The sequence below is a fragment of the Galendromus occidentalis genome, unplaced genomic scaffold, assembly GCF_000255335.2.
Source record: "Galendromus occidentalis unplaced genomic scaffold, Mocc_1.1 scf7180000077183, whole genome shotgun sequence".
In the NCBI taxonomy this organism is placed as follows: Eukaryota; Metazoa; Arthropoda; class Arachnida; order Mesostigmata; family Phytoseiidae; genus Galendromus; species Galendromus occidentalis.
The window spans coordinates 764001-791549 of record NW_003805171.1 but is presented as its reverse complement, the minus strand read 5'-3'; the positions used below and the strand labels follow the sequence as shown (position 1 = coordinate 791549).

Here is a 27549-nt window from a genome sequence, read left to right as displayed (position 1 = left end):
TCCGCTCACGGGTCGCTGGCGAGCGCCGAGCTGACGGTTAGACAAATGCCGGACGGACAGTCTACCCTAACAGGCATCGACCGCAATGGTTCGTGCTTCGCAAACCGGAACAAGCGTGCTCCGCTTTTGCACAATGGCTCAGTTAGCAATCACTTGCAACGACGACTTGACGGGGCTTTATGAGCGGCGACCAACTTCATGTTTCATGGTTGTTTGAATGCAACTTCCCAGCACAAGGGAACAACTCGAATGGACCCGAAAGAAAGCCCACTTCGTAGAATGGAGGGGGTGACTCGTCATCGGACGGATGGGGGGGGGGGAATTTCTCGGCCAGAAGGTGCCACGACGACCGGCCCATCTCTGGCCGGCGAATCCAGATTGGGTCGCCCCCGCAAAGTTCAGTGAGGAATTTTCTAGGGCACTCTTTGCGGAGTCCTCGTGTGATACGTCATACCGGTGGAAAGGCTGCATTCCACCATGCAGCAGAGCCGTCCTGGATTCCGAAAAAAAATTGATATTGTCACACTTCTGCCATGAGTTGATCCCAAGCCATGGTGGCTCTTCATCCATGGTATCGAATATTCTGCGCACCCAGATTGATTTCGAGCCGCAGTCGGAGTGGTCTAGGCGGATGAACAAGGTACGTCCATCCGCAAGGCATTCCAAGAAGCTTATTTCCGACAAATATCCCATCACTGTTCTCAGACCCTGCGTGAAAACTGAGAATATTATAATTTATGCATTTATCCAATCAAGCATTGACTGATTCAGTCAGTTTGATGTACTCAAATTATTATCGGGAATAAATGTTCGCATGACAAGCGGTCATTGTTCCGCACCACTGAAGGCGTCTTCTGCGCAGACGAAGGAGAAAACTTTCAGCCTTCATTGAGCGACCGTCACGTGGAATGCCGGATCGCAGACGGAGGAATTATTCAAATTAGAGGACGAGAGAGCCCACCACCCTTGCGCTGCTCTGCACGGCTGAGGCTCATCACACAATGTCCGCGGAGTCCAGAGCGATTCTCATGCTATTCGGATAAGACGCAAACACCGACGGCGATCCGAACGATAGCAGATATTATCGCGCTTCAAAGCTCGTGTATTATTTCTCTCGCGATTCTCCGGGCCACGGATTTTTGGTGACGGAATCGCCCCAGACTCGTGCTCGGCATGCGCGGAATACCATGCAGCAGAAATGAATCGAGCTAAGTTTGGCCCTCTTTGATGGCAGCGCTCTTACATATGCGTGTACTGCCGATGGGATTCCCTGTGAGCTCATACCCCATCCGATTACGGTCTGGGAAAATCGTGATGGACTTCCATCCTCGCTCCGACATTCGGGGGCAAGCTCTCCCCTCTGGTAGCGGTTCCCTCCAGTTTCCGAGCGCAGCTCCCCAGGATAAGTGGATTAATGGAGAGATAGTCGTCGATCCCGCAGCGGGAGCGTTCATTCCGATGACAGTGATGTCGAGGGAAATTTCGAAAAATTGAGGAGCTCCCCGAGAGATCGCGTCGTCGAGCGGTCGTCGAAGACTTCATCTCACGTCGAGCTTCGTCAGGAAATCTGAGCGATATTCAAAACTTCTGATCTAGGTTGGTGGGGCTTTTCGCGTTGGCGAACACGGCTGATCAAACTCTAGAGATATTAAGATCGCTTCCAATTCTCAGACCTTTCAGGTGTTCAGCTATGCGCATACGTGGCATGACTGGTAAATACACACTCTCCCCAGATTACGGATTCTACTCGGCTCTTTCATCTCAGCGAGGATGATCGTATTTCCCGGCGAAATCATTTCGGAATTGTCGGTACACTCGTCAAAGACTGATCTGATCCGGAATAAGGAAGCAGTCCCCTGAAATGGCAGATTCCGAGTCGGGGAGGAGGCGGCGCAGCGGTTGCACTAGAGAATAACTTGAGGCTCGGAGGACGGTGCGCCGGGGAGACGCAATCGTTATATCTCTAGGAGAAGAATTTACTGCTCGAAAATGGCGACTCCATCTTGGCAACCGCCAAGTCTCTCGTTAGTCTCGCCCGGCACCTCCCGTGGGCAGCGCCGCGATCACGCGAGACAGAGTGCCAAGTCACTCAGCGGCCCGCAGCTTGAGAGATCTCTGGGAGCTGTGTTCGGAAAGATAGGGAACTGCTCGGGACCAGCTTGTACGTACAAATCAATCAATGACTTCCAAAAAATCCCGAGTTCCAAACTCGACAAGCTGACTGACACATGCGCCGGTTCACTCAGCCGTTGTCGAACGAGCGGAGTCGGCCCCTAAAAACGCCCTACAACGAGATGAATTCCTTCTGATAAGGAAAACGACAACCACTCCCTCCGTCAAAGTCCTCCGCCGACGGAGAGAGGGAGCCCTGAAGGGAGCCAGTTAGCGACAAATGAAGAGAAAACCGAGAAGAAGAGCGACCGCCGGCTCGATATCTTCACGGACTCGGGACGACCCATGTGCGACTTAATGACAGCTCTGGGCCAGGAGATTTCGCAGGAATTGGCGGAGAGGGCAGACTTCCCAGTCTGGTGAATGACTTTCCTTCCGATCAGCTTCGCGAGAGTAAGTTCTGGAAAAGCAAAGTTTCCCACCTGTCGCATTGGAAATCATCCTCCCTGGAAGAAGGTAGGACCGCCCGACGGTTACGACTCCCACCATCATATCATCCCCGACCGGGGCCTCTACAAGGGGGGAAGCCTGTGCCGAATCTTGCCCATCGCGGCCTGATTCGGATACATACGCGAGCGAGTTCGGAGTTGGATCGACTCTGGCGGCTCCGGCCTAGGACGTTTCCTCTCCATACATCCATCGAGTCGAGAGTGGATTCATCAGTCGGTCGAACGAAGGCCCCAGAACAGCTCGCCGCTCTCCCTTTGTACCCTGCTCAGAGCTCGGACTGCATTCATTGATCCTCAGACGCCTGTGGAATGCGTCGCCAGAGGATTCCTCAAGCGCATGAATACGACATGACCCCGAGAGGAGGTATTCTTTCATTCCGCAAGATTAGATGGGATTCGCACTTCCCTGCTCCGAAAAAAATTGATCCCAAGGAGCAGACTCTCCTTCCAGAACGATGTATGTATGTTCAATGAGGAATACGTAGGACGATCGTGTAAAATCACCTATGCGTTTTTGCGCGCGATGGAATCCCTCCCGGATGACGAGGACGCCTTTTTTTCTTTGCGTTAAGCCCTCGACGAAGCTTCATGGCAGTCGAACATGGTCGACATTCGGATGATCTATTCATGATAACTACCACGGAGATTCGCCTGATTCGCCGCGCCGCTGAAACGGCATGCTCTAAGCTCAGGACGGATCTAATATATGGGCTCTCCAGTCTGGATGAGCGCATATCGATGCGCGCCTTTTCTTCACGATGTTTCAAATTTGATCCTTCGGGGACCGATGGACAATTGAGAATGAATTCCGTTTCTGAATTCTTCCAATCGGTCAACGCGCGCTCATAACCGTCGGAGACCGGAGCTCCCCACTGCGTCACAAGGGATTCCCGGGGAGAATCACGGAAGCAAATGAGTGAATTGAGCGCCATCACCCCTCAGAATGAGGAACGAGTTCTCGAAAACTCGAGTCGGAGAGCAAGGTCGGGAGCAGAAACTTCGCTTGATTGCCCGTCTGTTTGTCGGCCCCCTTGTCTTCCTGCTACTGCGTGAAGCTCAGTCAGCTGAGTATGGCTGTCGGCGTTCCCATCTGTCTGATTCCAGTAGGCCATGCATATTTGCACAATTTTTTCTCGCCAAGTCGCGCCCTCAGATCCATGCAGGTTTAGATTTTTTCTGAGCGAAGGCCTCCCTGGCCGGAAGCCTTGGGGCTTTCACGGGAGTTGCGGCACCTTGTATGCATAGCAGGACGTCTCCAGCGAGAGAGAAAAAAAACCCTCACGACGCCGACGTTGCGTCGGAGTTTGATTCGCAGCCTGTCTGCCAACCGATCGGCCCGGCGGAGTGGGACCGAGGGAGCGATGATTCTCACTATTTCGCATTCATAGAATCAAGGAGCATCGACCGCCTGCATCCCCGGCGAACGAAACGAATGTCCTCACTGTGGATGAGAGCGTTCGTGCGCAGAATCTGAATGGCACTCACTCTCATCAGAATCGAGGAAATTCCGTAGCGCCAGTCAGAGCTGGGGAAACGATCTACAGCTGAGCTCGAATCGCCGAATGAGCAGCGAAACTGTAAATATGTATGTATGTATATTGACAGCGCACCGAGACGGCTAAGTGAGGGAGCGTTGAGCGACGACACCCGACATCGTTCATTGTCGGCCCGTGCATTCATTATTTCTGAGCGAATGCTCGGAGCATAAATGCCGCATCCAGAGCAATTCAACATTGCGGATACGCACCGATGCCTCGACCGAATGACTTCCAGGTATTTACTCACTCAGAGGTCTCACTAATGTGGGTTACGTATCCTCCACGGAATGGCTACCCGTTCGATCCTGCCCCAATATTCATTACTACACAGTAACATCCGCCCATCGTATAGCCCGTCAGGTACGTCACTCGTCAGCGGAAGACCTTCAAAAACTAGGCGGTGCCATTCGAGCTCGCTGCGCAAACCGGCGACCAACCGAGCGTCCGGTCTAAACTCTGCTCGAGACGGGACGCTCCGAGCTGCGTCCAACTCATTTCAGCCAGTGTTTCCTCCGTCTAGTGGTGCAAATAGTTAGCCCGGTCACTGGGTTCTCCTTCCGAGGGCCCAGCCTTTCCGGCCGAGTTGGCGGAGACTATCCCAATTCAGCGAATATTCTCCGTAAACTAGCGCCACTGCCGATCGGTATACATGGACAGCCGTCCCGAATGCTTATGCAGAATTCCGTCCACTGGAAAACCGCCTCATTCAAGAGTCGAAGCAAAGGAGCCGCCCGAGTATTTCTCCGGCTCCATGAGCCGTAAACCCCGCGCGCCGCCGGCACACGTTGAGAAGCAAACATTCGAAGAAAGCGAAGTTCCACAGGGGATGTACATAAAAGGCAGTATCGTTCCGAAATCACATCATTGGGCGAAAGAATCCCAAAGCCATAGAACGAGAGCATCGCTGGAAGCAAGGTCTAACCTGGCGGGAACTCCTCGCTCAATTCGGGTAAATGATTGTCCCTGTCTTGTTAGTAATATTTCCGAGCCGGGGGACCAGGCACACGGTGAGATTTCGAAAGACAAAATCTGGATGAAGACTCGGCCACTTCCACAGGCGGGACGTCAAAGCTCCGGAACCCACGAATGTGTTGACATGGGATTCAATGACACTTTCGCGTCAGGAGTGCCGTATGAGAAAGTGCCGGTCCTTACCGTGCTGCATCACCGTGAGACTTGAAACGCCTACCTATTCTGAGAGCGGACTATCCGCATCGAGTTCTCATTTCAGGGAAATATTCCCAAAGGGTTCAGTCCCTTGACGGTGTTATCAATTACGTTAAGCGGTTCCCTCAGAGTAGGTCTTCAGTTGTCGCCTACCACATAATATAGCGGCGGCCCAGTCAAGAGAACACGAAGTGGAGAGTGGCCCTCCGCGTGGAGGAGGGAGGGCCTCGAATATAACGCCAGGAGCTCAGACCCCGCTCTAAGCAGTCGGACTGTGGCGTCGTTGAGAGCAGTGGCTCGGACGACAGCAGGTGGTCGCAGCGCTGCTCTGTGTGACGAGAAGACTGTTGTGGGGTGATTGTTAGAAAAGACAATGTGTCGATATGTCTTCAGATGTCTTTTCGGGTGTCAACGATGTATGTTGCTTCTAATCGTCGAATGCACGCGTACGTTGAGCCGCTCGTTGGCTACCTATATCATGATACAAATGTGTAAGTTCCAAAACGTGGATTAAACTACCATTGAGGTGAACCCTGTCCCCACCTGTGAGCAAGCCACCCCATGGAGCACTCCGGTATGACTCTTCCGTTTTTTGTTTTTCGCTCGTCTTCATTGCTCGCCGCGAAACAAAGGAGCAAGTGCCGTGCAGGTGTTCGAATCGGCGGGCGTTCCAAGCCGGGACGCTCTCCTGTAGAACGGGACGCATTGTTGAAGCTGGAAGAAACAAAAGTGACGACTTCACTCCAAGCAGAACGAGATTGGATCTGCGACCGACGGTTCAGAGACGGAATCTCTCTCTTTAGGAAGGTCGTCTGAAACGCTGCAATTCGTGAGCGAATGTACCGGGTGGAAATTTTGAAAAAAAAAAATGAAGCTCAGCGGGTCGTACCATGGCTCTCCGAAGATTCCCGTTCCCCTGCAATCAGTGAGGGCCAGGACTCGTGAGAACGAGAGAGATTTCCATCAAACCGCGATCCATGAAGCCATTTATCCATTGAGCACTCTCGAATACGTTTTTGAAGAGTCTGTTGACACTATGCGGAGCGTCTCGCCCAGCTCCGCGATGCGACGGTTCCCGCAGCGCGAGCGAGCCGGACGCTGGAGGCTCTTCGTTCCGAATCGAGATCGTCTCCGAATGTGTTGGCGAACCGACAAACTGAGGGGAAGTTCCTCGAACAATTGCCCATGGGAATTCCGGAGGAGCTCTCGGGAGACGGACTCTGGGGAGACAGAGTGTCCGGCAGAGTTGTTTTTGTGGGCACGAACTTCTTCTCAGCGTCGATATATCGCACCGGACGGGGTTTCAATGAAGATCTCGAGCATGGCTCCGGCCACTTTCCATCATGCCTCGAATTCGGGAATAGGGTGCCTCCTCGCCCCGCCGGCGGCGTCGTAAAGGTCTCTATCAAAGGCCGTGCTGCATACCTTATGGCCAGATTAGAAGTCGCTTAGATATGCCGGCCGCATACTTTAGCATACACACGGTGGAGACATCTTTTCGGCTCTTTCATCCGCTTCGCCGTCCATATAGAATTGGCTATTTCGGAAACGTGAGCAGAAACTTAGGTTGAGCGCTTCGGCTCAGAACTATCGGTCTTCGAACTTTCCCCGAATTCGGTGCTCAGGTATGACACTTCTGCTCTCAATTACCCTCATTCGGGAACATCTTCGGCCGATAATCGGGACTTTGATTCCCTGGTCGAGGATCAGGAAGAGCAGCGAGTGCGCGTCGGAGTTCCCATCGGGAGCGAAGCCTTTGATATCTCTCTGCTCGTCGGATCGATCCGGACCGGATAACTCCGCTAACTTACGAAAAATCGTCAGGCGAGGAGAGCGAGAATTTCGTCTCGTGCGAATCCCTCGCGTAACTCTCCGCTCCTCCACGTCACGCCGCAAGCCTCTGTTGTCGGAGGCGGCGGTCCAGCCCCGGCAGTCGAGTTTTCTCGGGCAAGGTTGTCCACCGGAGAAGAGCTTTTCGGATGACTTCGCCATAATCTGGATCAGTAACTTCCGAGCCGGGGCCTTTGCTTCTTGCGGCGAGACGTTGTTCCGGTCCGAAAGCCATGTATTGGTCGGTCAGGTTCTCTGGTTTGAGCCGCCCCCGATCTACGAGCGTGCATCTATTCGCCCCATGTCCCGAAATCGGGTGGAACTCATTCGAAAATACGGCAGTAGCGTAGGGATAGAGCTTGGGTAGGCTGCGAATTCCCAGGACTCGAGTTGATTTCTCGTGTCGACGGAATCCTGAGAATGTTCTGAACCGAGTCACTGGCAACGCATGAAGATCCCAGACGTTTGACGTCTCGCCAGGTCACGATCCTGGATAAGCCCCAGGAATCGAAAGTCGATAATAATAGTTATCCCTCGGGAACGAGGGTCTGTGTAGGATGCTGTCCGCTCCTCGGAGGCCTCCTCCAATATGGACTGATTTACGGAAAGCCTCACGAAGCTCAAGACAAGGCAGAAATCATATTCAGATGGAACAACAGACTCTCTAGCGGGCACTAGAGAGTCTGAAATTCTCTGTTCGGCGAATCGCTTTTTCGGTGACTTTTGCCGGCGCGGCGTTCGACTGTCGAAATCAATCAGCCCTCAGTTCAGATTGAAAGAGAACCAAAAAAAGCGTCCAATTTTTATCAACATGGTCAAGTCGGAGGACAAGTCCAGTGAGCTCCACCGATTCCCGAGAGCGCTCATGGTCCTTGACATTGGCTGGAACACGGCCATCCGACATGAGAAATGCAGACTCCTCACCGCCATCGGGAAGGACGGAGATCTTCAGAATTTTCGAACCTTGAAGCGGAAGCTCGAAAAGCTGTCCGGATGATGGTCTCGTTCCGTTTCGGAGCTTTCGCAAAAGCGTTCCGACACTCATTCAGGGATCATTTTCACCGCGTCGGCGACAGTTCTCGTGCGTTTGACATCAAAATACAGAACGTACCCGCTACCGTTTCCGTCATGCAATGGTTGCTGCGAGGTTCTCGTCCAACTTCCGGGAAGCCAAAGAGGAGCTCGATCCAGCCGCTGGCAAATAACGTTTGTCGCGAATCGAATGTTTGCGTCGCTGCGCACAAAACGCTGCCCAGCTTTCTCCCAATCTCGGCAGAAGTTACAAGTTATCCCAATCAGATTTACATTCATGACTGGAATGCGAACTCGTTCGCTGTCGCGCGCGATTCACTTTCGCTCGCAGGTTCGCTCGCCCGCTTGAAACCCTTGCGAACATGGAATTGTTGAGTGCTCGCTGAAAAGAAAAATTCCTCCCTCGAATTCGCCTTCGCGGTTCGATTGTGTTTGCACCGAAATACAAGTAAATGTGCGTGCAACCACTTTGAATATCTCACTCGGATGAGTGTGTACAGCGTCAGCGAGAATTCGAGACCCAAACCGCCATCGTTGCCTCCGCCCCCCGCCTCCTTTGAATACGCTCCTCGTGTTCCGCGGGGAAGTATCCACTCGTTCCGAAGCTCAAAGAAGTCTTCGATGTTCGACACTTTTCCTCGTCCGAATTCGATGAGAATCGAGCACGGATCTTATCTAAGAATCCCGCGGTTGCGAATGAACGGCTGGTCCCCTGAGGACATGCAACGTCTTGTTGCAGCGGCCGCGGATGTCGTCCGGTCGGCGGAAACATTCAACGTTCGCATATGCTCTGCGTTTCGCGTTTTTGTATTTCGTCGCATCTGGCCGGGAACATACGCGTGCGGATGGGATAGTCGACTGCGGCTCAGGGAACACATCGCAACAAACATATGTATGTATGCCAGTCCGACCAATGACGAAGTTTCTTGCCGCTCCAAGTCAGTGCTCTCCGCCCAGTGTTTCTCGATCGGCTTATCAGCCGTCCGTTTGTCCGTCCATCCGTCCGACCGTCACAGCTTACAGACGAGCTTCCGAAGACGTCGGATCGTGTCGTCCTGTGCAATCATTTATGGAGAGAAGAATAGCAGCTGCATGACCGCTCAACACTGTCCGCTCATGGGGGCGGTGGCGGAGGCTCAACGGAGACGACAATGACCTTCCGGCGAGCTTGTATTCGTGAGAAATTGAAGGATCGGCCCGGCGACTTGCTCTTTGACCTTCGTCGATCCTCGCATCCGATGGCCACAAGCCACAACGCTGCTCCCGGGATGGAACGGCGCGGCCCCAGCGTATGCGACCCATTCACAGATGGGGAGAACTTTTCGAGAAGAAATCTCTTAGATCCGCCTGGGGATTTGTTTTGGATTCAGGGAAAGCCACGCACGCGCCTACCACGCGATCGCTCGCAGCTCGAGCGTGAATTAGCCCTTTCCCGCCGTTTTCCGATTTGTTCAGTCGCGATTCGGAGCGGGCTCCGCTAACGAAGTTGTCGTGAGAAATGTTTTTGTGGCTTTTATCCTGTTCTGTGAAGTGCATTAAGTCAAATGTCACTAATTGTGTTGAAAGCCGTGCAGAATAAAACTTGGCTCTCAAACGAGCGGGAGCAGACAGGCTCGACGGGTCTCGGCGAGGAGGACGGGCTCTCGGGCACACCGTGCCGACGTACCGTCCTCAAATTCGATTGCTTTATCGGTGCTGCAGCAATTTTTTATTAACGTGCTCATCTAGCTGTCTATTCAGCTGTCCGAGCGGACCGCTCCCCGCGCGAATCTACGCAGAATGAACTACCCATTCCGCGCAGTCGAACTGTGAGGAATCAAGCCGATTCCTGGCTAGTTACGAAGTCATTGTCCGTCGGTAACGCGGGAACCCGGAATGCTACAGACTCTCGGTCGTGTTCGTTTATTGCACGTATGAGAATTACTTCATTGAGCTCCCCACGGAATATCGTCGAACACTTTCTCACTGGCTGGGGAGCGAGAGAAGAGCGGGGAGGGAGAACCCGATGACGTAGGTACTCGACAAGAAGCCAGAACTTCTCGGGGAGCCAGAATGAACTCGAGAGGGAACGTATAGAAGTCAAGCAAATGCGTCCGCGCCATGGTCTCGGGGCTCTGCACGAGCTGTAGGATGTTGAAAATATTTTCGGGAGGGAACTTCCTCAACATAGAATGGAGTTCGAAGCATAATGGCGTTTTTCTCTTGAGGCAATATCTGAGCTCATTGAGACAGAAAATCCTAGTACGAACTTTCGGACGAAGCGGTCCCGGCGACAGCTGCGTGGGACCATAGAAACGATTAGTGTACACTCGAAGGTCAACCTTCGGTACCACATCGGAATGATTGTAATTTATCCCAGATTTTGGCTTGATGGATGCCGCAGACGGTAATGCGCACCCGCGACCCGTTGATTAGTGAAGCGCGGTACTGTCGATGCAGCCACAACATACCGCCGTCGGCCGCAATGCATTTCCATTAGACCATCGACCCGAGGGGATGGTCTATCCTGGATTCACGCAGCAGATCAACCGCCGCTCAGGCCACTTCTCTCGGAGGACGCGGCTCGACTTCGGAGTCTCGATTGACACTGCATGCTTCAGAGATAATCCATGGGAGAGTTTCTCGAGACTTTCAGGATACAGATGTCTCAATGTACTTCCCCCAGAAAGAACCTCCCGACAGGAGGTCTCCCTTTTGATTCGCAAATTACGCCAGTGTCGAGCAACAGGTTGGATGCACGAAAAGTCGGATAACGAGCGGAGTCATTATCTGCGGCTTTAAATTTTCCCACAGACGCCTGTCTGTTCTTAGCAATACAATCCAGGAGAGGAACGGCGAGATTTCGGGGCCTTGGGATTGACAAGCGGAGCCTCGTGATTCTCCAGCGATAGCTCGTCTCGACTTATGCGTCGCAGATCGCAGCTGCGGGTTGCATACTACTATAATGGATTACATATCGACGACCTCGCTGAGGAGGTGAGACCGCCTTCCCGGCCGCTGGGATAAATTACGGCCCCGCGTTCAGGAAACTCGTCTCAAATCTCCGTTGCGGTCAGGAAGGGTTCCTCTGTCGCATCCAACGACTTTTTCATCAGAAGAACGAAACCTCACGATAAATAGCGTGCGCTGCGCGGGCTCCCGAGGATTAGAGTCCGAATGGGTCTGCTGTATGCCGTGCTTCCTTTTACCTCGTATATCGTATCGGACGTTGGTAGGTCCCGCGGTTTCCGGAACGGGAACAATAATGATAATCAGTCGAACGGGTTGAAGACCCGTTCTTGAATTCGCTGAGCGAAGGTTGTGGGAACGTACGCGGTTTCATAAGGCCGAAGCCCAAATTTAGCGCTCTGCGCAGCTCTGTTCAAAATATTCTAATCCTCGCACGTCGAGACTTTCCGATTGAAGTCTTAGGATCACTCGTCGCCGCGCTTCAACACGAAGACGTGGAGCATCCCACGAGCGATAACCGGTAGACTCTCGCTCAGTAGTGAGAGTGAGAGCGTGATTCGCCAGGCTCGCATGAAACGATGTACTACGACTCAATTTCGGGAATATCGGAAAATTTGACGTCTAACTTTGAATGTCAAATTCCCCTCGCGGGAAATCGCTTTGGCAACCCTCGCAGGCCTGTGATTATAATCTACGCTCTCTCTTTCTCCTCCTTTCTCAAGACCCTGGGGATTATTCAAAGTAGACGAAAACATTGGAGAGTGAGAAAAAACAAGCGAAGAGAAAGACGCCCGGGGAGCACCGGGATCTCTTCGCTTCATTTCGCAAGCTTCCCCTTTCCATCGCCTCCACGCTCATAATTTGACTTGTCGCCACGTTCGAGGCGCTGAGAAGGATTCAAAGGGTCCCTGGCAATGGCGCAAGGAACGAAGATGTCGAGTTGTCTCTATTCCGCCATCGAAACCGCCGGAAGACTTCAATTTCCCCCTTCCAATGGCTCTAGACCATCCACGCAAGAAACGTTGCCGGCACGTGTTCCACATCCCTCATCGGTGAGCGGACTTATGTATCGTTATCTCGGCGGAGCGGACCGGGGCACGGAAGAAGATCCCCGACGATATTCACTCGGAGGTGGAGCGATGGTTCTGGCCCGATTCTCGCTGTCTGCTACGCTAGACGTTTTCTCGCTGGCGTTCACGCACGTATTCGCCCCCTTTCCGGAGTTGTCGTCCGGTACTTGGGTCTCCGAGAGGGGAGAGTTTTACGGTCGGCTATCGGCAAGGATTCCAGAGATCTTTAATGATACCCTCGTCAATTCCCCTCGATCGATTCTCGGGTTCATGGTTATTTGAGCGCGGATTGATCTGAGCGCATGATCGATTTGAGCGCAAAATCGATCTGAGCGCAGAATTGATTTGAGCTCATGATTGATCTAGGCGCAATTGATCTGAGCGCGATTGATTTGAGCGGAATTGATTTCAGCGCAAGTGACTTGCGCGAAATTGATTTGCGCGGAATTGATTCGAGCGAAATGGATTTTAGCGGAATGGATTTGAGCGCATGGTTGATTTGAGCGCATAGTTGATTTGAGCGCATAGTCGATTTCAGCGCAAAGTTGATTTGAGCGCGTTATCGAATTGAGCGCAGACTCTCGAGGCGCTGCTTGGAGAGTGTGGCTCGGCTATAAACCTGAGTTCGTGGCGGTGGAACTAAGGTTTAGTCCGCCTCACAATGTCAGAGCTCTGCATTGGGGAACCTAACCTAACCTGACTCACTATGTGGCCATTCTTAAAAAGACACTCGTTGCGAATATTCGATAAACCTGGAGCCGACTCCTCATATGAATCGGAGGAGCATTCCCAAAAGCGCGCAGTCGGAGTCTGAATTAACATTTTTATTCAAGCAAATGAGTGTCGATGCGCTTATTAATGAGCTGTCACTTCCACGAGCAGCCATTGACAGAATGTACAGTCAATGACACAAGGATGTCAAATAGGAATTATCTCTCATGCTCTGAAATCAACTATGCGCTCAAATCGACTATGCGCTCAAATCAACTATGCGCTCAAATCAACTATGCGCTCAAATCAAGCATGCGCTCAAATCCATTTCGCTCAGATCCATTTCGCTCAAATCCATTTCGCTCGAATCAATTTCGCGCAAATCATTTGCGCTCAAATCAATTTCGCTCAAATCAATCGCGCTCAGATCAATTGCGCCTAGATCAATCATGAGCTCAGATCAATTCTGCGCTCAGATTGATTTTGCGCTCAAATCGATCATGCGCTCAGATCAATCCGCGCTCAAATCACCCGGTACCCGATTCTCGACGTCTTACTGTTCGATCTGTGCGATCCACCAGATGATAGCATGATCAATTGGGGACAATAGTCACTCGTTCACGGAGCCCGGTGTCGAGTCGACATTCGCATCGGATGGACTACCGATTCTTACTTGGCATTTGTTTCCCGGATGTTTCCCGGATCCGCTTCCGGCGCGAAGTCCTAGAGACGTCCCGACGTCGGTTCCGTTAATGGGAAGCCTTGTGTGTCAAGGTCGATCGTTGGGACGGAGCTTTAATCACTCCGGTACTGATGAAGAGAAAACGAGCTCGAGAATCGAATTAAGGACTCCTCGATAAGTTGTCGAAACTCCAGGCGTAGGACTGCCGTCGTGAGCCAAGTCGCTTCGCCATTCATCACTGTCCCTGTCGGAACTCTGGGAGTCCTCCAGCGTCCAGGAAGTCGTCTGGTGGCTGCTCGTCTAGGGAAGCTTCAGTGACACTCAGCCTCGTTTCCAATTCATTCGTGATGTTGTCCTCCATATTCGATGGTGCTTGAACAATGGGGAAGAGACTTGCAATGTTTACTGGTCGACGGATAAGCATGAATATGCATCCGAATAAGATGCCGACCATCTCTCGACAATTTCCTCGAGACCTATGTCCTCAGGAAATTGCGAGGCCGCTACATACATCGGCCCATGAGACCGCTCCATCTGCCACAGCAGGCTCGTATCTACCGGGCAAGGGTTCCGGCGGGTCCAATGACTTTGATTCCCCATGAAATATTTCGGAGGTCGGCCGTCAAGAGGAGCCTGGTAAGGCGCCAAGAACGCGTCCCCAAGGCTGCGCTGCTCACAGTGCAGCGCCAAGGCAAAGCTCTCACGGCGCCGACCAGGCCGTCTACTCAAACATCGTATTGAGGAGGGTCAATAAGTTCGAGATCCTGAAGATTTTTTTTTATCCGTTTGAGTTAGCCTTAGACGCAGGCTTGTTTCGAATAATTTAGCATCTGGCGTCCTCGACCAGGATATGACCAAGAAAATTCGTCCACAACGTGTCCAACAACTTTCGTCATTTCTGAGCTGGAGCGCTCGGGGGCCGAATTCTCGAGTTGATGTTCAGCGGGAACGTTCGGCAGAGCTCTGAATCTAACCGTGGGGGCAATCTATAGGGAGACATGGAAGATATTTCCAAGGCGAATGATGGGCGAAGAACGCTGGTCGAAAGATCTTCGGTCAGGGCAAATGAGGTGACACCTCCTCTAATTCACCTTGGTCTATTTCAAGATTTCATAGGCGATCAACGCTAGAGTAAGGACGCGCTTCCCTCGAGAAAGCTATCTAGTGCATACGTGATTCCAAAATCCAAAATACGTGGATCCTAAAATCTTATCGGCGCCATTCTCCCGGTCCTAGTCCATGAGTCGGAAGGATGACGCCGTCATTAGAGACTGACATAATTCGATTGAGCATCGGATGTCCGCGCGGGAAGTGCGAGGTGAGTTCCCCCGGGGTTCTCTTCGGAACTCCCCGGCGGAGACTCCCGCAGAGACGCTTGCGAAGACCTCCCACGCGAACGCATGTCCTCCGGGATCGAGTTAATGCGGAATGATGACCTCAGTCACGCGTCGGCCACAGTTCTTTGGGAATTGGACATCTTCCATCGGGTATTCCCCGTGGGTCCCCTCCGAGCACAGGTTTCTGGCCACTCGCGACCAGTCAGTCTTCCGGTCCCGAATTCGAACACCAGGCTCCGATCAACGTCGGAGAACGGAGCACAGCCCGAAATGCGGCCCGAACGGTCGGATTCCCGGCCAGATACCTCACTGCTTGCTCCAGCGGATACCCAGCGTCGGGAGGATCGAGCCAAGATGCTCCATGACGACCACGCCAAGCCACGCGCGTGCGAGCTCCCAGCCTTCCTCTCGCCATGGCGGGCATATGATGGCCGGTCTTATGCTCATAGCCTCGTCGACGGAAAGCGCAAAAGACTACGCGAGTGCCCCCAAAATCACGAGAGTCGCTCTGAGGATTCTCCATGGGGCTTCGACGCGTTTCGAACGAGGTGTTGGCCTGATCACTACATCGGGTCGGAAAAGCATCAAATCCGCTTCGGAAGATTTCTGTCGACCGGGTTGCTCCCCAAACTCTTCATGACAGGCGCCCGCAAAGATATGACGCCCTTCGAGCTCACAGTGCCACCCGTTTGTGGCAATCTATTCTCAGCGACATTCGCTAGCCTTCAACCTGCTTCCTCAGGGAGCCGCGTCATATTATATGAACCGAGGGATGTATTCATGTATGTATGTATACCTCTTGGAGAGGTTAGGATCCGTCACACATGCAGTCGACCGAGATCTGGATTGATCGTTGTGAGTTTTCGCGATGGGGACGATAGTGTCTACGGCACGAGCGTTTTCCCTCAGTGAGAATCGCGAGGGTTTCGGAAGCCGCTACGCGACGAGCTCTCTTTCTCTTTACAAAAGGTCTCCGTCGAATCATCGTCATTCAGAGCTCTTACGAACTGAGGATGGCGCACGTTGAGTGGAATATCTCGCGAGGGATCCTGGATCTGGCATGAGAATCTTCAAGATCTGTTTTCGGCTGCTGCGATTATGGCGAATCGTTTGCCGAGTCTCATGGAGGACTTATTCACCCGCTTCGAATACGATTACGATGGATGCAGAAAATTGTATTTTCGTCGAATTGGTCCATATTTCGCAATTCTCGCCCCGAGAATCTGGGTGCTCCTGTAAGCCGCACATTTGCGGCGATGACGATGATCATAATAATTGACGACAGGAATTCGCGTCACGGGAAGACACCGGAAAGATGAAATCGAGAGCTCTCAAGCGTCGAGATTGGGCGTAAAAATAACGGAAATCGTCCCGCGGAACCTTGTACTCTCGTGGAATCAGCGCCGAGGAACCTCCTGCATATGAGCGAACGAGAAGCGTTTCAGTTCGCTCCTTTTCGATGGAATCTGGGAATGTTAGTTGTCAGATTTGATTTCGGCCAGGACTGAATTCGAAAGCTCGCCAGGAGTTAGATCGGGCTTGCTATGATCTGGCTGAGGCTTCCTCACTGGTTTAATTTTGCATCACTCTGCGACGCCGGACGATCTCGTTCCACTGGCAACGGTCCGCTCGACCCAGCTAACCGGAAACCTAACCCAGCGATCTCTCAGATTTGAGCCTCGTGTCGATGCTGGATCCCTCTCTGTCTCAGTCAGGCTCGTATCCTGCGGCCTATGATATTCGAAACGATCTCGCCGATCTCCGTTTTCGAGACGGTCGCGAGATTTGACGATTCAGCCGACAGAATCCTATAGAAGTTTCCGCAGTTTTCCTCATCGCTCATACATGTATGGAATTCGAGCATAGCTTCTGCGCTGAAAACTCAGAAAATCGAAGTTTGACGCGTTGCGGGACTTTGAGTGGACCAAGAATCATTCAGAATCCACGCGTGAACCCCGAGGAAGTCTCTTGTCACTCATTCTCTCCGTCCCCATGGCTTTTGATATCGACTGCCTCCAGTCGACGACTCGCCTATGGTTTTCCGCGTATTGATTTCCTTTTCTCGCCGATTTCCGCAGGTTGAATGAAGTTCGCTCAATATTGATGATTCCTTCTTTTGCGTGGGATCGGGGAAATGTCATGGAATTGAAATCGAAATCATTTCTACCCTACGACCTACATTCTTTTCCCCTGATCTTCACGGAGGCCTGAGCGTGTGGAATCGTCCCGCGCCCAATGGTCAGCGGCTCAGAGTCAAAGAAGCTCCAGGCGGCGCAATGAATTGGGAAAAGAGTTCCGCTCTACTGTTTGTTACCCCGGCAGGCGGCCGTATCAACAATAGGAACACGACCGTGGAGAGTTCGGACACTTTTCCCGGAGGAATTTTGTAGGCCTCCCGGTCCTATTTCTCCCCGCGTTCTGACAGCCTGATTCCACTCCGAGGATGACTTCTTTTATGGAGAAGATACATATGTTCGTGCGGTTCTGCGCACTGTCGGGGCACTAGACGGGAGCCACACGGGAATTCCCGGAAATTTTCCGCGTAGGGAGGGGAATAAATTTCTTGTTCGTATGTCTCTGCGTAGTGCGCTTTATTGCGAAATTGACAGACTCTGATTCGCTCCCTCCCTCCTTCGGCTCAATAGAAAATACAGAGTCATTTATTCCTCCTCCGGAAGCTTCTCTGAATATTCTTTTTTCGCGAGCGGATCGATTGCTCATTCGGCTGAGGGATTCGTCTTGGTCGCAAAACAGGCATTCGTTTTTGGATCCGAGGAATCGTTCTCCGACGATCAGGTCCTCTCTCCGAATGCTCTGCGAATCGCATATTGCGCCGTGGTCGGTCTAAAATTGTAATTAACTTTGATTACAGTGTACTACACCAGGGTATCGGAAGCCTTGAATCCCGAATGGGCCGCATCGGGCGACAGCGCAGTCGAATACGAAACCACTCCTGCTAAGGTTCGCATAGATTTCACCGGATTCCAATTGTTTGCATGATACATGAGTTCATCCGCGACATCGGAAGCTGTTCGTAGCGCCTGATCAATTCACTTCCGACTTCAATCAGTTCCGATGATCTCGACTCGTCTCCGAATTCCCTCTGGGGACTCCGAGGCTCTAGCTGAGAAGTATTCTCAGGAGCTCACATGCTCCCGATGCGGACTCCAGGGCAGGAAACTCTGGGACTCGTACGAGCTAAGAAAAGCTCACCTTTTCCAGCAGCCGCCAACCGAAACAGTGTTCCTCGTTCCGCGAGGTCATGCGGGAACGTGGTCGTTTTGGCCGGTGACCGTAAGTGTCGGCCTCCTAATATTCATAACACTTTTCGGTAATGGGCTAGTGATGGCTTCCGTCATTTACAATAAGAACTTGCGACAAGCTCACCATCGACTTCAGCTTTCACTAGCCGTCTGTGATTTCTTAGTCGGCTTAGTCGTTGTTCCTCTTGCTGCGTACGCCGAGGTGAGTTGGACTTGATTTCTGACCGATAGAAGAAATTCTTGAAGTTTCTGACCGTCCGTGAAGCATAGACGTGCAAAGAGGGCAAGAGAGAATATTTCAGGAGAGTTCGCGCTTTCAGTTATCCGGTTTTTGGGACCTCGGCCAGTGGACGTGCTTCGGATTCACGTTCTGCGATGTGCTCCTGTGCACTTCTTCCATTCTACATCTTGTTGCGATAGCAGTAGACCGGTGAGTAGCCTATCGATCGAGCCTTGGTCATCCGTCCGATGTGCACTGACCCGAATACATCGTGCAACGGGGGAGTTTTCCACAGCCCATCTATTCTACCTGAGCCGAAACTTCGTCGCTGGTCGGTTGAAGTGGGCACCCAGCGCGAAATTCCGTGTCCGAGAGCGAAAAATGAACGAGCATTCGAGGGATTCCTCTGCTCGACCTGCCGCAGCTCGCTGTGAACTCACCACCGAACGCGTGTCGTGTTCTTGTTCCCCAACTTATTTCGACCGAACACGGAGCGCTCTCTGTAGAACACGACCTTGTTCTCCTACTTCAGACGGGGCATGACAAAGAAACGGTGTGCATCTCACGCGCATCTGGCGCGTGGCGTATCCCCACGATCCCCTGGGTTCAGCCCCCACGCGTTCCCCGGGCACTGGCGCGCTCCAGACCGTCGAGGAGAAAGCCGCTATCGTTCACCACGTTGAAATGTCCCGCTACAGGGGGGGGGGGTCAAGTGGAGCATGCGGTTTGCCGTTGGATTGTTCCTGGCTCGTCCCACAATCACACTGTATAAAGACTTCTCGGGGACGGGGCAATGTGTATCGACTCCAGGATCGACGTGCAGAAATTACGCTTAAGCCTCAGGTCTCTTCCAATCGCCCTGCGTTGGTCTGTGTCTGAGTTGGCGGTCATGTTTATTTATGTGACCTATGACCATCGGCTCTCCCCGAAACCACTTCTCTAATTGATCTTGGTCACGATCGATCGTGGATTGCGTACGCGATCTGCGTGAAGCAGCCCAATGAGAGTCGTCAAAACCTGCATCTAACTTGAGGTTCGCGACAGCCGGCCGGGCTCGGCTGCTACCGAAAAATAATGAGCTATTGCAAGCAAGAGCATCAGATGCGGAGCTTTGCGACGATGGGTCACTGCTCATAGCTTGGGTTACAAACTTGTCTATCAACGGCACCGCCCACGGTAAACAGTATTCGTCGTGTTATGCCTATGCACGCCTATTTGCACACATTTCCGTGTGGTACGAATTAGAGTCGTTTACGGGCCACGGCTACCGCGGACAGCATCTCCGCCAATGATTGCGATTCTCCTCCGCTCGGAGAAGACTCTCGACTTGCATCTAGTATGTAGAACTGTTCGGCGCGCTACGGCGCCGCTCGAGCATTGAGTCTATGGGGTATACGGAGCTCGGCGCGGCCTACAGCTCCGCTTCCGTTAGATGCCGTTGAATAGATCGTATCGTGAACTAGTTTCGCCGCCGTCGTATTGCTCTGTGTGCGCCCTTCTCAATTACGACGGTCAACAACGGCATCCGCATGTGCACGCATTCGGCTGGGTACTTGAAACAACTGGAGTATTTACCTAGATTACTACAAATCTCTGCAACGCCATGCGGTTGTCGAGCGGGGGGACGTAGCCAGCCATGACAACTTTGCCAACGGAGCAACCCAAAGCCCGAACCAAAGGACTTTGTTAGCGGGATGAGAACGATGAGTGAGAAGCCGGCGCCTGCGTTAGAGCGAACACGATCGCTGCCGTCAAGTATATGTTTTATTCATTCTAGCTCGAGCCCATGTGGCCACACGACGACGCTATTACGACATTGGAGGCACAGAGTCACATTCGGGGATGTCTCCCGAGACTCCCTTATCGAAGAGGAGCCATCTCACGTAGATGTTCCTGCTGGATGGGAGCGAATCTCTGACACAAATTCCATGACATTCTCGGCAGAAAGGGGAGAGCTTCCATCGAAAACCTGGAGAGCTTGGAGCTCGTATCCGATCCGTATCGAGATCTTCCCGCGCCTGAAGGGCGACCCCTCCGACTATGTGCATTAAATCAGCCTGGCTGCTCATGTGAAGCCGATTCACTCGCGGCTGAACGGAATACCCGGTCGAATAACTTTCGGGAAACTTCCGAACAAACGTCCCGAAATTCCGAGAAACCTGTTGACAGCGAGAGCTCGAGCAACTTCCAAATGCCCCGGCCTTGCGCATACGGAGTACTCGTATTCAATTTGCTTCGCGATTTCAGTTTGATTGGCCCCGACTCAATGGCAGCCGGAATAAGTTCTGTCGATTCGCCCTCCGAGCGGCAACTCCTTTCCTGGCTAGAACCAGTCTGTCGATGTCGTCTCCGTATGCTGCTCGGATGAAGACCGACTTCGCTCAACGATGCTCGAGCATTTCTCAAATCCCTACCAAAATTCGCAGCTTGGACGTGAAAAAGGCTTGAGCTTTGAGGCATCGCACAATTGGTGAAACCGGATCCGTTCAGGATGAAATTCAGTCAAAAACATCCTTTCCATCGATTTTTTTTCTGGAAATGGTGAATCACTTCGACCCTCGGATTAGTCGGCCAATTCGGAGTCCGGAGCTGAAGGGTATTTTCCCGGGGATTTCGTTCCTCCGCTTACGAGATTCTTCCTGCAATGAGTCAGTCTGAATGCCCGCGGCGCAAACCTCACGGTCCCTTGGGGATCTGCTTGAGCTGCAGTGTAGTCTCCGGAACTTCGCCGCATTCTTCCTGTGGGTAGCGGGAATGATTCAAAAAACCGAAAGCGAGTTCGGCTTGGAAGGAGCTCCTCGGGCGCACTATGCTTCCTCCGTCTTTTTTTCGGTGCTCCTCCATTCGGCCTCATCATGAGAGGTGCGAAACGAGGGGGCACTCAATGCTCCCAAATCGGGATAGGGACAAGATCATAAAGAGACGAAGAGCGGACTATATCCGGATCCTGTGGACGCTTGAGCGTCAGGCGGGCGGGGGTAGACCGGGCATTTGGGTACGTCGCAGCGAGGAACTGAGTGAGTCCATATGTAGGGACGACGTTGATGATGTCATCACTGTGTTGCCGCAAGCAGGAGATAATTGTTACCGGGCGCCTCTGCCAACTGAGCCTTTCCAGTTGGTCACCTTTGAACTGCCGTGGCCAGGTGGTCGCGAGACTTCGCTACTGCTCTCCGGCTTCGAGAGACGTGCAAATACGGTCCCAGGACGCGAGCCCTGCCCCCGCGAGTCCACGGAGTCGAAATTCCAATCTCGCACCGTTGCATCGGGTTACCTCGAAAGCTCGGGGAAAAAGTGAAAATCTCGACAAAATGGAATTCTCGGGCATTCGTGATCCCTTCGGGAACAGAACTTGAGGAAATGGTGATTTCCTGTCGGACTGGGTATGAAGACGACTATCGCTTGAGCAATGTCTGATTCGTCCAGCCGCTATTGATGAAGTATCTACGGATTTTTGCGAGGCCTACGCACGCTTTCGGCGAGGATGATCATCATCTCATTCTCCAAATTCGGTCTCGGAATGACCCTCATATGAGAGCGGCTCAGAGACGATACACTCAGCTTTCCCTGGACTCTATTTCTCGTGAGACCTCTCTGAAGATCACTCGAGACAATACAGTCCAGATACTCATGTCCGTTTGCACGGAACCGTATGACTCGGAGCCGCTACCAAAGACGTGTTCCTGCTCCAGATTGGATTCTAATCAGGACTCGACGAATGTCGACTCCTCATGCGTCGACTGACCTTGCCGGGAATTTCATTCCATCGCGATGTCGTGAGGGGCTGCTCCGGTGCTTTTCCGTCGCAAAGCTCGCAGACGAAGGGAACGGGTTTTATACGCTGAACATTCGGGCGACTCCTGCAGTAAATACGGCTCGTCTGCGGGCACGTTCTCGGATTCGGCCCGGAGTCGCTTCCTTGAGGAACACGAATGAAGTTTATCGATTTAGAAAGAACATTCTCAGAGGCAGAGTGGATGACCAGGAAGCTTATTGTGCGTCTTAAAGGCGAAAGTTGGATAAACGAGGTCAATAGCCGCGCTCGACCTTGAGGCCGGTGTGTCCTGAGGATGGGAACACCACACCGCAGGGGAAAAAACTCACGACGAAGCCGAAGACTTCGATAATGCGCGTGAAGCTTCTGAATGATGTCTCTTTCTTCTTCCATCGAAGTGAATCGACGCCATCGCGGAAGCTTCGGACGTCAATTGGCTCCGAGATTATCCCGAGCCGAGACTTGTGCGAGGAGAACGTATGATCAAACGGACTGAGGGAATTGGATTTCGTAAACCGCCCACGGAGAACTTTGCTTCTCGATTCCCTTGGTCGGAATCGCTAATACGCATATATCGATACGAAAGACTTGCCATTCAATGCACCTCCCCGGAGCAGGAGCTTGCGAGGTCCACTCTTGTCGGAAACGCGATCGTGAAAAGTTCCCGATCCTCATGGGGATAAGCTCATAAGTGAGCAGCTTGGCAGTATGTCCCGAGCTTTCAAGGGATTAGCCGCGCGCGATTCGAGCTCTCGTGAATACCGACGATACGCCGCGGCAGCATCAATCTGGCGATGACTTCCATATGGAATAGTTTCGCTTCATGATTGTCAAGCTCGGGATCGGAGCTGCTGCTAGGACGCTCGAATAGGAAACTGCTTGTCATCGACTCGTGTAAGCGATCGAAAGTCGAGGGTCCTCTCGACTTCCACGACAATGGATGAACAAATTCAAATCCATCAGAGGCGATATCTCAGCCAAGCGGTGACCCCTCTCAATCTCTCGAATAATCACGGATCGAAATTAGAGGCCTCTCAAAAATAACACATTTACATCATCTCGTTGCAGTTATCTCTCGGTATCCAGAATAAACTATGCCCGCAGTCGACCAACATGGGCGGTGAGGCACTCAATACAGCTCCGAGAGTATGCTTTAAACTTTTCTAATTCCAGAGCGAGAGGCTTCCCGGCGATCTTTCGTAATAACAGCACTCTTTCGCTTGCCTTTCCGCAGATATCGTGTATGATATACGTGGTGTGGGTCACGAGCGCGATAATTGCGGTGACGCCTTTCGTTGTTGCGCAAGATCCAGATTTCGACGCGCGGTGAGTTTCCTTCGCCCGCCCTTGAAGCGTGAGCCGGCGTGGAATTCCATCGAGTTCTGAGCAATTACGAGATATCTGATTCCCGTACGCTCGGCGCGGACCGCCAGCGGCAGGAAATCGATGCTGAATCGTTTCTTTACAGCATGGCGGATGGAATGTGCTTGGTGTCTCAGCTGCCCTGGTATCAGATCTTCGCTTCGATGTCCTCGTTCTACGTTCCCATAGTGACCGTCATGGCTCTTTACTATCGCATTTTTCACGTGAGTCGAGTGTGAAGGTCTGAGAATATCGGTTGAGATAGCGGTTGATTGAAAACAGATACAGCCTCACAGCCTCCATCAGCATCGGAAATGGGGAATCTGTCCGTTACCCGAGCTGTGAATACTTTGCTCCGTCTTCTGCCGAGTTTTTCATGTTTCGTACCCAAGTGGCTTTTCTCCCTGGCTCTCGTCGCTCCCCCGACGGCGCGTGACTCCGACTTCGATTCCCGCCATGTTCTTGCGACGGGATGGAAGTCCTGTGGAAAGTCCGATAACGGGTGTGCGTCCAAAATCCCCGATTCAGAAAGTAATTTGCCGACACAGATAGTCTCCTCGAAATTCGGGGGCAATCCCCACGGGTCTCGACGTCACCAGAACCCGCGATCTGGGGAATCAGGAAATCTCGCTCCCTGAGGTAATTCAAAGGAACGATTACGTGCTCGTCTTGTCGGTTGCGAAGAAACGCCTCCGCCATGGTACTATCTGTCGAGAGCGAAGAAAGAAACGAAGGCTTCTCCGAGCAGCGGTCGAGAAAGGGGGCAGCCTCGGTTTGTTCACCGGCCACCTGCGATTCCGAGCTTCATCGAATTCCCAGTTTTTCGATGGCTCGATACGCGATGCGTGTACTTACAACCATCGGAGAGCTTCTCTTAAAGCAGCCGATACCATGAGCTGAAATGCCGTTGCCCCTCGCAATTTTCTCGCATTGTTCCGCTGCCGTACCAAAGTCGTGCTACGTCGTTTTCCATAGACGAGTCGCGGTTCTCTCGGGATGCCTGCGATAGAGTTTCGGGCAAGTTGCGAAGCCTCAAGATCTCCTGGGGATTGCCGAAATGCAGAATTTCTGAGCCTTAGCTTCACGGGAACGTTCGAGGTACGCTGCAAGCCGCGGAATCGGCAACCCATTTTGTCGAGCAATCGGTTCTATTCGCCGCTTTCGCTCAGTACTCGGATATTTCGATACCGTCGATACCGAGAAGCAGATCCGGAGGCGGTCCGAGCCGCGAGGAATCGAGCATCCATGAGCCTGGTGTATCAAGTATCAAGATTGAATATTTGTTCATTCCTGCAGAGTTGTGAAATCAGTGACGCTATATCACAGTCGACTCGCATCATATCGATAATTTTCTCCGGAAGAATCCTCCTGACTCCTGAGGAGTTCGCAGCGAGCAGCGTCCTTCTCTGAATTTCGCCCTATCGACGAACAGCAGGCTTGAAGTCGAACAAATACCGTCAGCGTTGGGTGATCGGGGAATTGCGCAATTATGGAGTCTTGCTCTCGTGAATAAGGCGCATTCCACCCCGTGAAATCCGTTTTCTGAGATGACGCCGCTCGGGCGGGAGCAAGAAATTCTCGGCTCGGATTTTCGATTTGATCATCGTCCGGCTCCTAACGAAGAGTTTCGTTCCGGCGTTGATTCGCTCGAGTAAATCCGCGTCGAGAGACCCTCGGCGTCGGAGGGGCCAATGGCCCCGATTGAGAGCTCGCTTCGGAATTCCGAAGAGAAAGTTCCATAGGGTTTGAGAAAATGGAGATCCGGTCAGGTGGCCGATACCTTCGATTGGCCGGAAAGGCTCGAGCCTGCCGGAAGCTGATTGAGCGAGCCCTTTTAAACGAAAGAAGGATCGAACTCCGTTCGAATGGTGAGCACAACCGTCAAATGCCTCGGCGGTCGAACTCGATTACTAGAGGGAATTCGAGCGGCGCGACCCTATCCGGATACCCAAATCACGGCTGTGAGTATCGTTGGGGTTTTGTTTCGAAGGTGAAGGTACATCGATCATTCCTGTTGCCTTATTCGTCTTATAGGGGGACCAGTGCTCCTGAATGCGCACTGTGAATGGCTTGACATGGGTCGGCTGTCGAGTTGGACCGAATGCGCGGGCATGTTTCTAAGAAAAAAGAAATCTCAAGCACCTCATCTCACTCGAAGCCTCTCATAGAGAGCGGCGTCTAGAACACGAATGGGTGACGATTCATCCGATAGGTGGACACATTGATTCTTGATCGCCATCGGTTTCCGATCCGAGCTCGAACATTCACTGGCGTTCGAGTCGAACTTGATGAATCGATGCGAATTCGTTTCAAAAACCCCTGTAATTCTCCCCGATCCCGCAGAAGATTTCCGCAAACTTACTCGATCGAGAAATAAATTCACCGTGGACATACATGCATAGATACCGAGAACCGCCTCCTCGATGATCCGAGAGCGAATGCGCAGCAGCTACGTCGACTTCGTGTGGAGAGTGTCCAATTCCATGCGAGCGCGTGTCGGCACAAGATTGTCCGACTCACTGATTTCGGGTGGACGAACGATCCGACGGCGACAGGAAAATAAACTCGCGAGATCTCATCGCATAGGACAGGTTGTACAGACTGGGCCGCCCATGCGAAGTCGAGAACGCTGTCATGTACACGCATTGCGTGAGCTTGCAGTGCGAGGGGTGATGTGCGTGCTATTGGACCGCACCCGGGGGAACGAGAGCCAGGGAGGAGGATCCGATGATACCTAGATAGATCAATCAATCCGGGAATCTCCTGACACGAGCTTGTTTTCAACTCCATAGATCGCCCAATTCCACATTCATCACTGCCCAGCGCGGCCATCAGGACGGAATGCTCTTCTGATACAACAGGTAGGTAATTCAGCGATTCGATCAGTCGCCTTCCGTTATGTTCGGAACGCTAGATCAGAGATTTTCGCGGCGTGCAAGGCGCACAGGCTCAGATGAACGATTTTCTTGAAGACGAACAGCTCAGGGGAGGATATCGAAATGAGCATGGTCGAGGAGGGCAGCAGAAATCACCGCGGGAACCGTCGTGTCATCCTAGCCCGGGAAGCGAATCAAAACGGACGGCCAAATCGGGAATCACTCGAAGCTCAACGTGAGTTCCGTGCGTTGATGCTCGTCGTCTGCGTGACAGGGGCCTTCGCCGCGTGTTGGTTGCCTTTTTCGTGATCGTACTGCTTCAAGCACTGTGGAAGGGGAATCTCGTGAGTCCGCTCTGGGAGAAAATCGCTCTCTGGCTGGGATATATGAACTCGGCTGTCAATCCAATCATCTACACTATCTTCAGGTAGGTGCTGCAGCCGCCTCTGCCGCCGCATACGTAATGCGGGGGTATCGCGTGTCAGCGAGCTGTCACATATCGTTTCTTTTCTCCTTGCAGCCCCGAGTATCGAAAAGCTTTCTGCGAAATTTACCTGGCCATAAAAGGTTCCCCGGGCTGAAGAGAAAAACAAACGCATTTGAAGAAACAGATTGAAAACGACTACAGACCGGGCGCATCCAACCGCGGCCGAAGCCCCAGGAGGTGACAACGAAAGCGGAACACCACGTGCCCAAGCCGAACAAGACGATACCAAGCCAACCCACACATACTACTCTCGATGCAGCGACAAAGTGAAACTATGAAACCAAAGTTGCCGAATTTTGACGGACTCTCTCACGAGGGCTTTCTGAGCGGTCCGTCGATCCGTTAATTATTAGAAATGAAGAGCTCTGAGCGAGATCAACGCTCTTTCCCCCCCCCCTATGTTGTGTAAACATCGTCGTGTATGATATGAGGAAAACGCAACAACCTTTCGTCAGGGTTTCATTGATTTTTGGCCCATAAATGCCCTGCCGTCGCTCCAGTCTGTTGGATCGTTACAAGATAGTGAAGTTGAATAATTACGCGGAAAACGCAACATCGTGTTCAAAGGACTTCGACATCCCTCCGAAATCTAACGCTCAAAACTCATCAACTTCTCATCGCCCTGAAGC

At 52.4% G+C, this 27549-nt stretch overlaps 1 protein-coding gene across 1 annotated transcript; it reads left to right on the top strand.

Annotated features, from left to right (window-relative positions):
• The first annotated feature begins 45 nt into the window (after positions 1–45).
• Positions 46–27014, top strand: LOC100899360 (5-hydroxytryptamine receptor-like). The gene is made up of 10 exons (XM_029110963.1): positions 46–88; positions 17810–17898; positions 18160–18402; positions 18521–18630; positions 23264–23315; positions 23430–23521; positions 23664–23790; positions 24242–24257; positions 26758–26860; positions 26954–27014. Exons 1-10 carry the CDS (start codon positions 46–48, stop codon positions 27012–27014), a joined length of 936 nt encoding a protein of 311 aa, XP_028966796.1.
• Positions 27015–27549: the final 535 nt, after the last annotated feature.

Coding starts and splice junctions, on each gene's coding strand:
- LOC100899360 (XM_029110963.1), top strand. CDS start 46: ATGCCGGACGGACAGTCTACCCTAACAGGCATCGACCGCAATG. Junction 89..17,809: donor AACAGGCATCGACCGCAATG/GTTCGTGCTTCG, acceptor CTTTGATTACAG/TGTACTACACCAGGGTATCG. Junction 23,316..23,429: donor GCAGTCGACCAACATGGGCG/GTGAGGCACTCA, acceptor GCCTTTCCGCAG/ATATCGTGTATGATATACGT.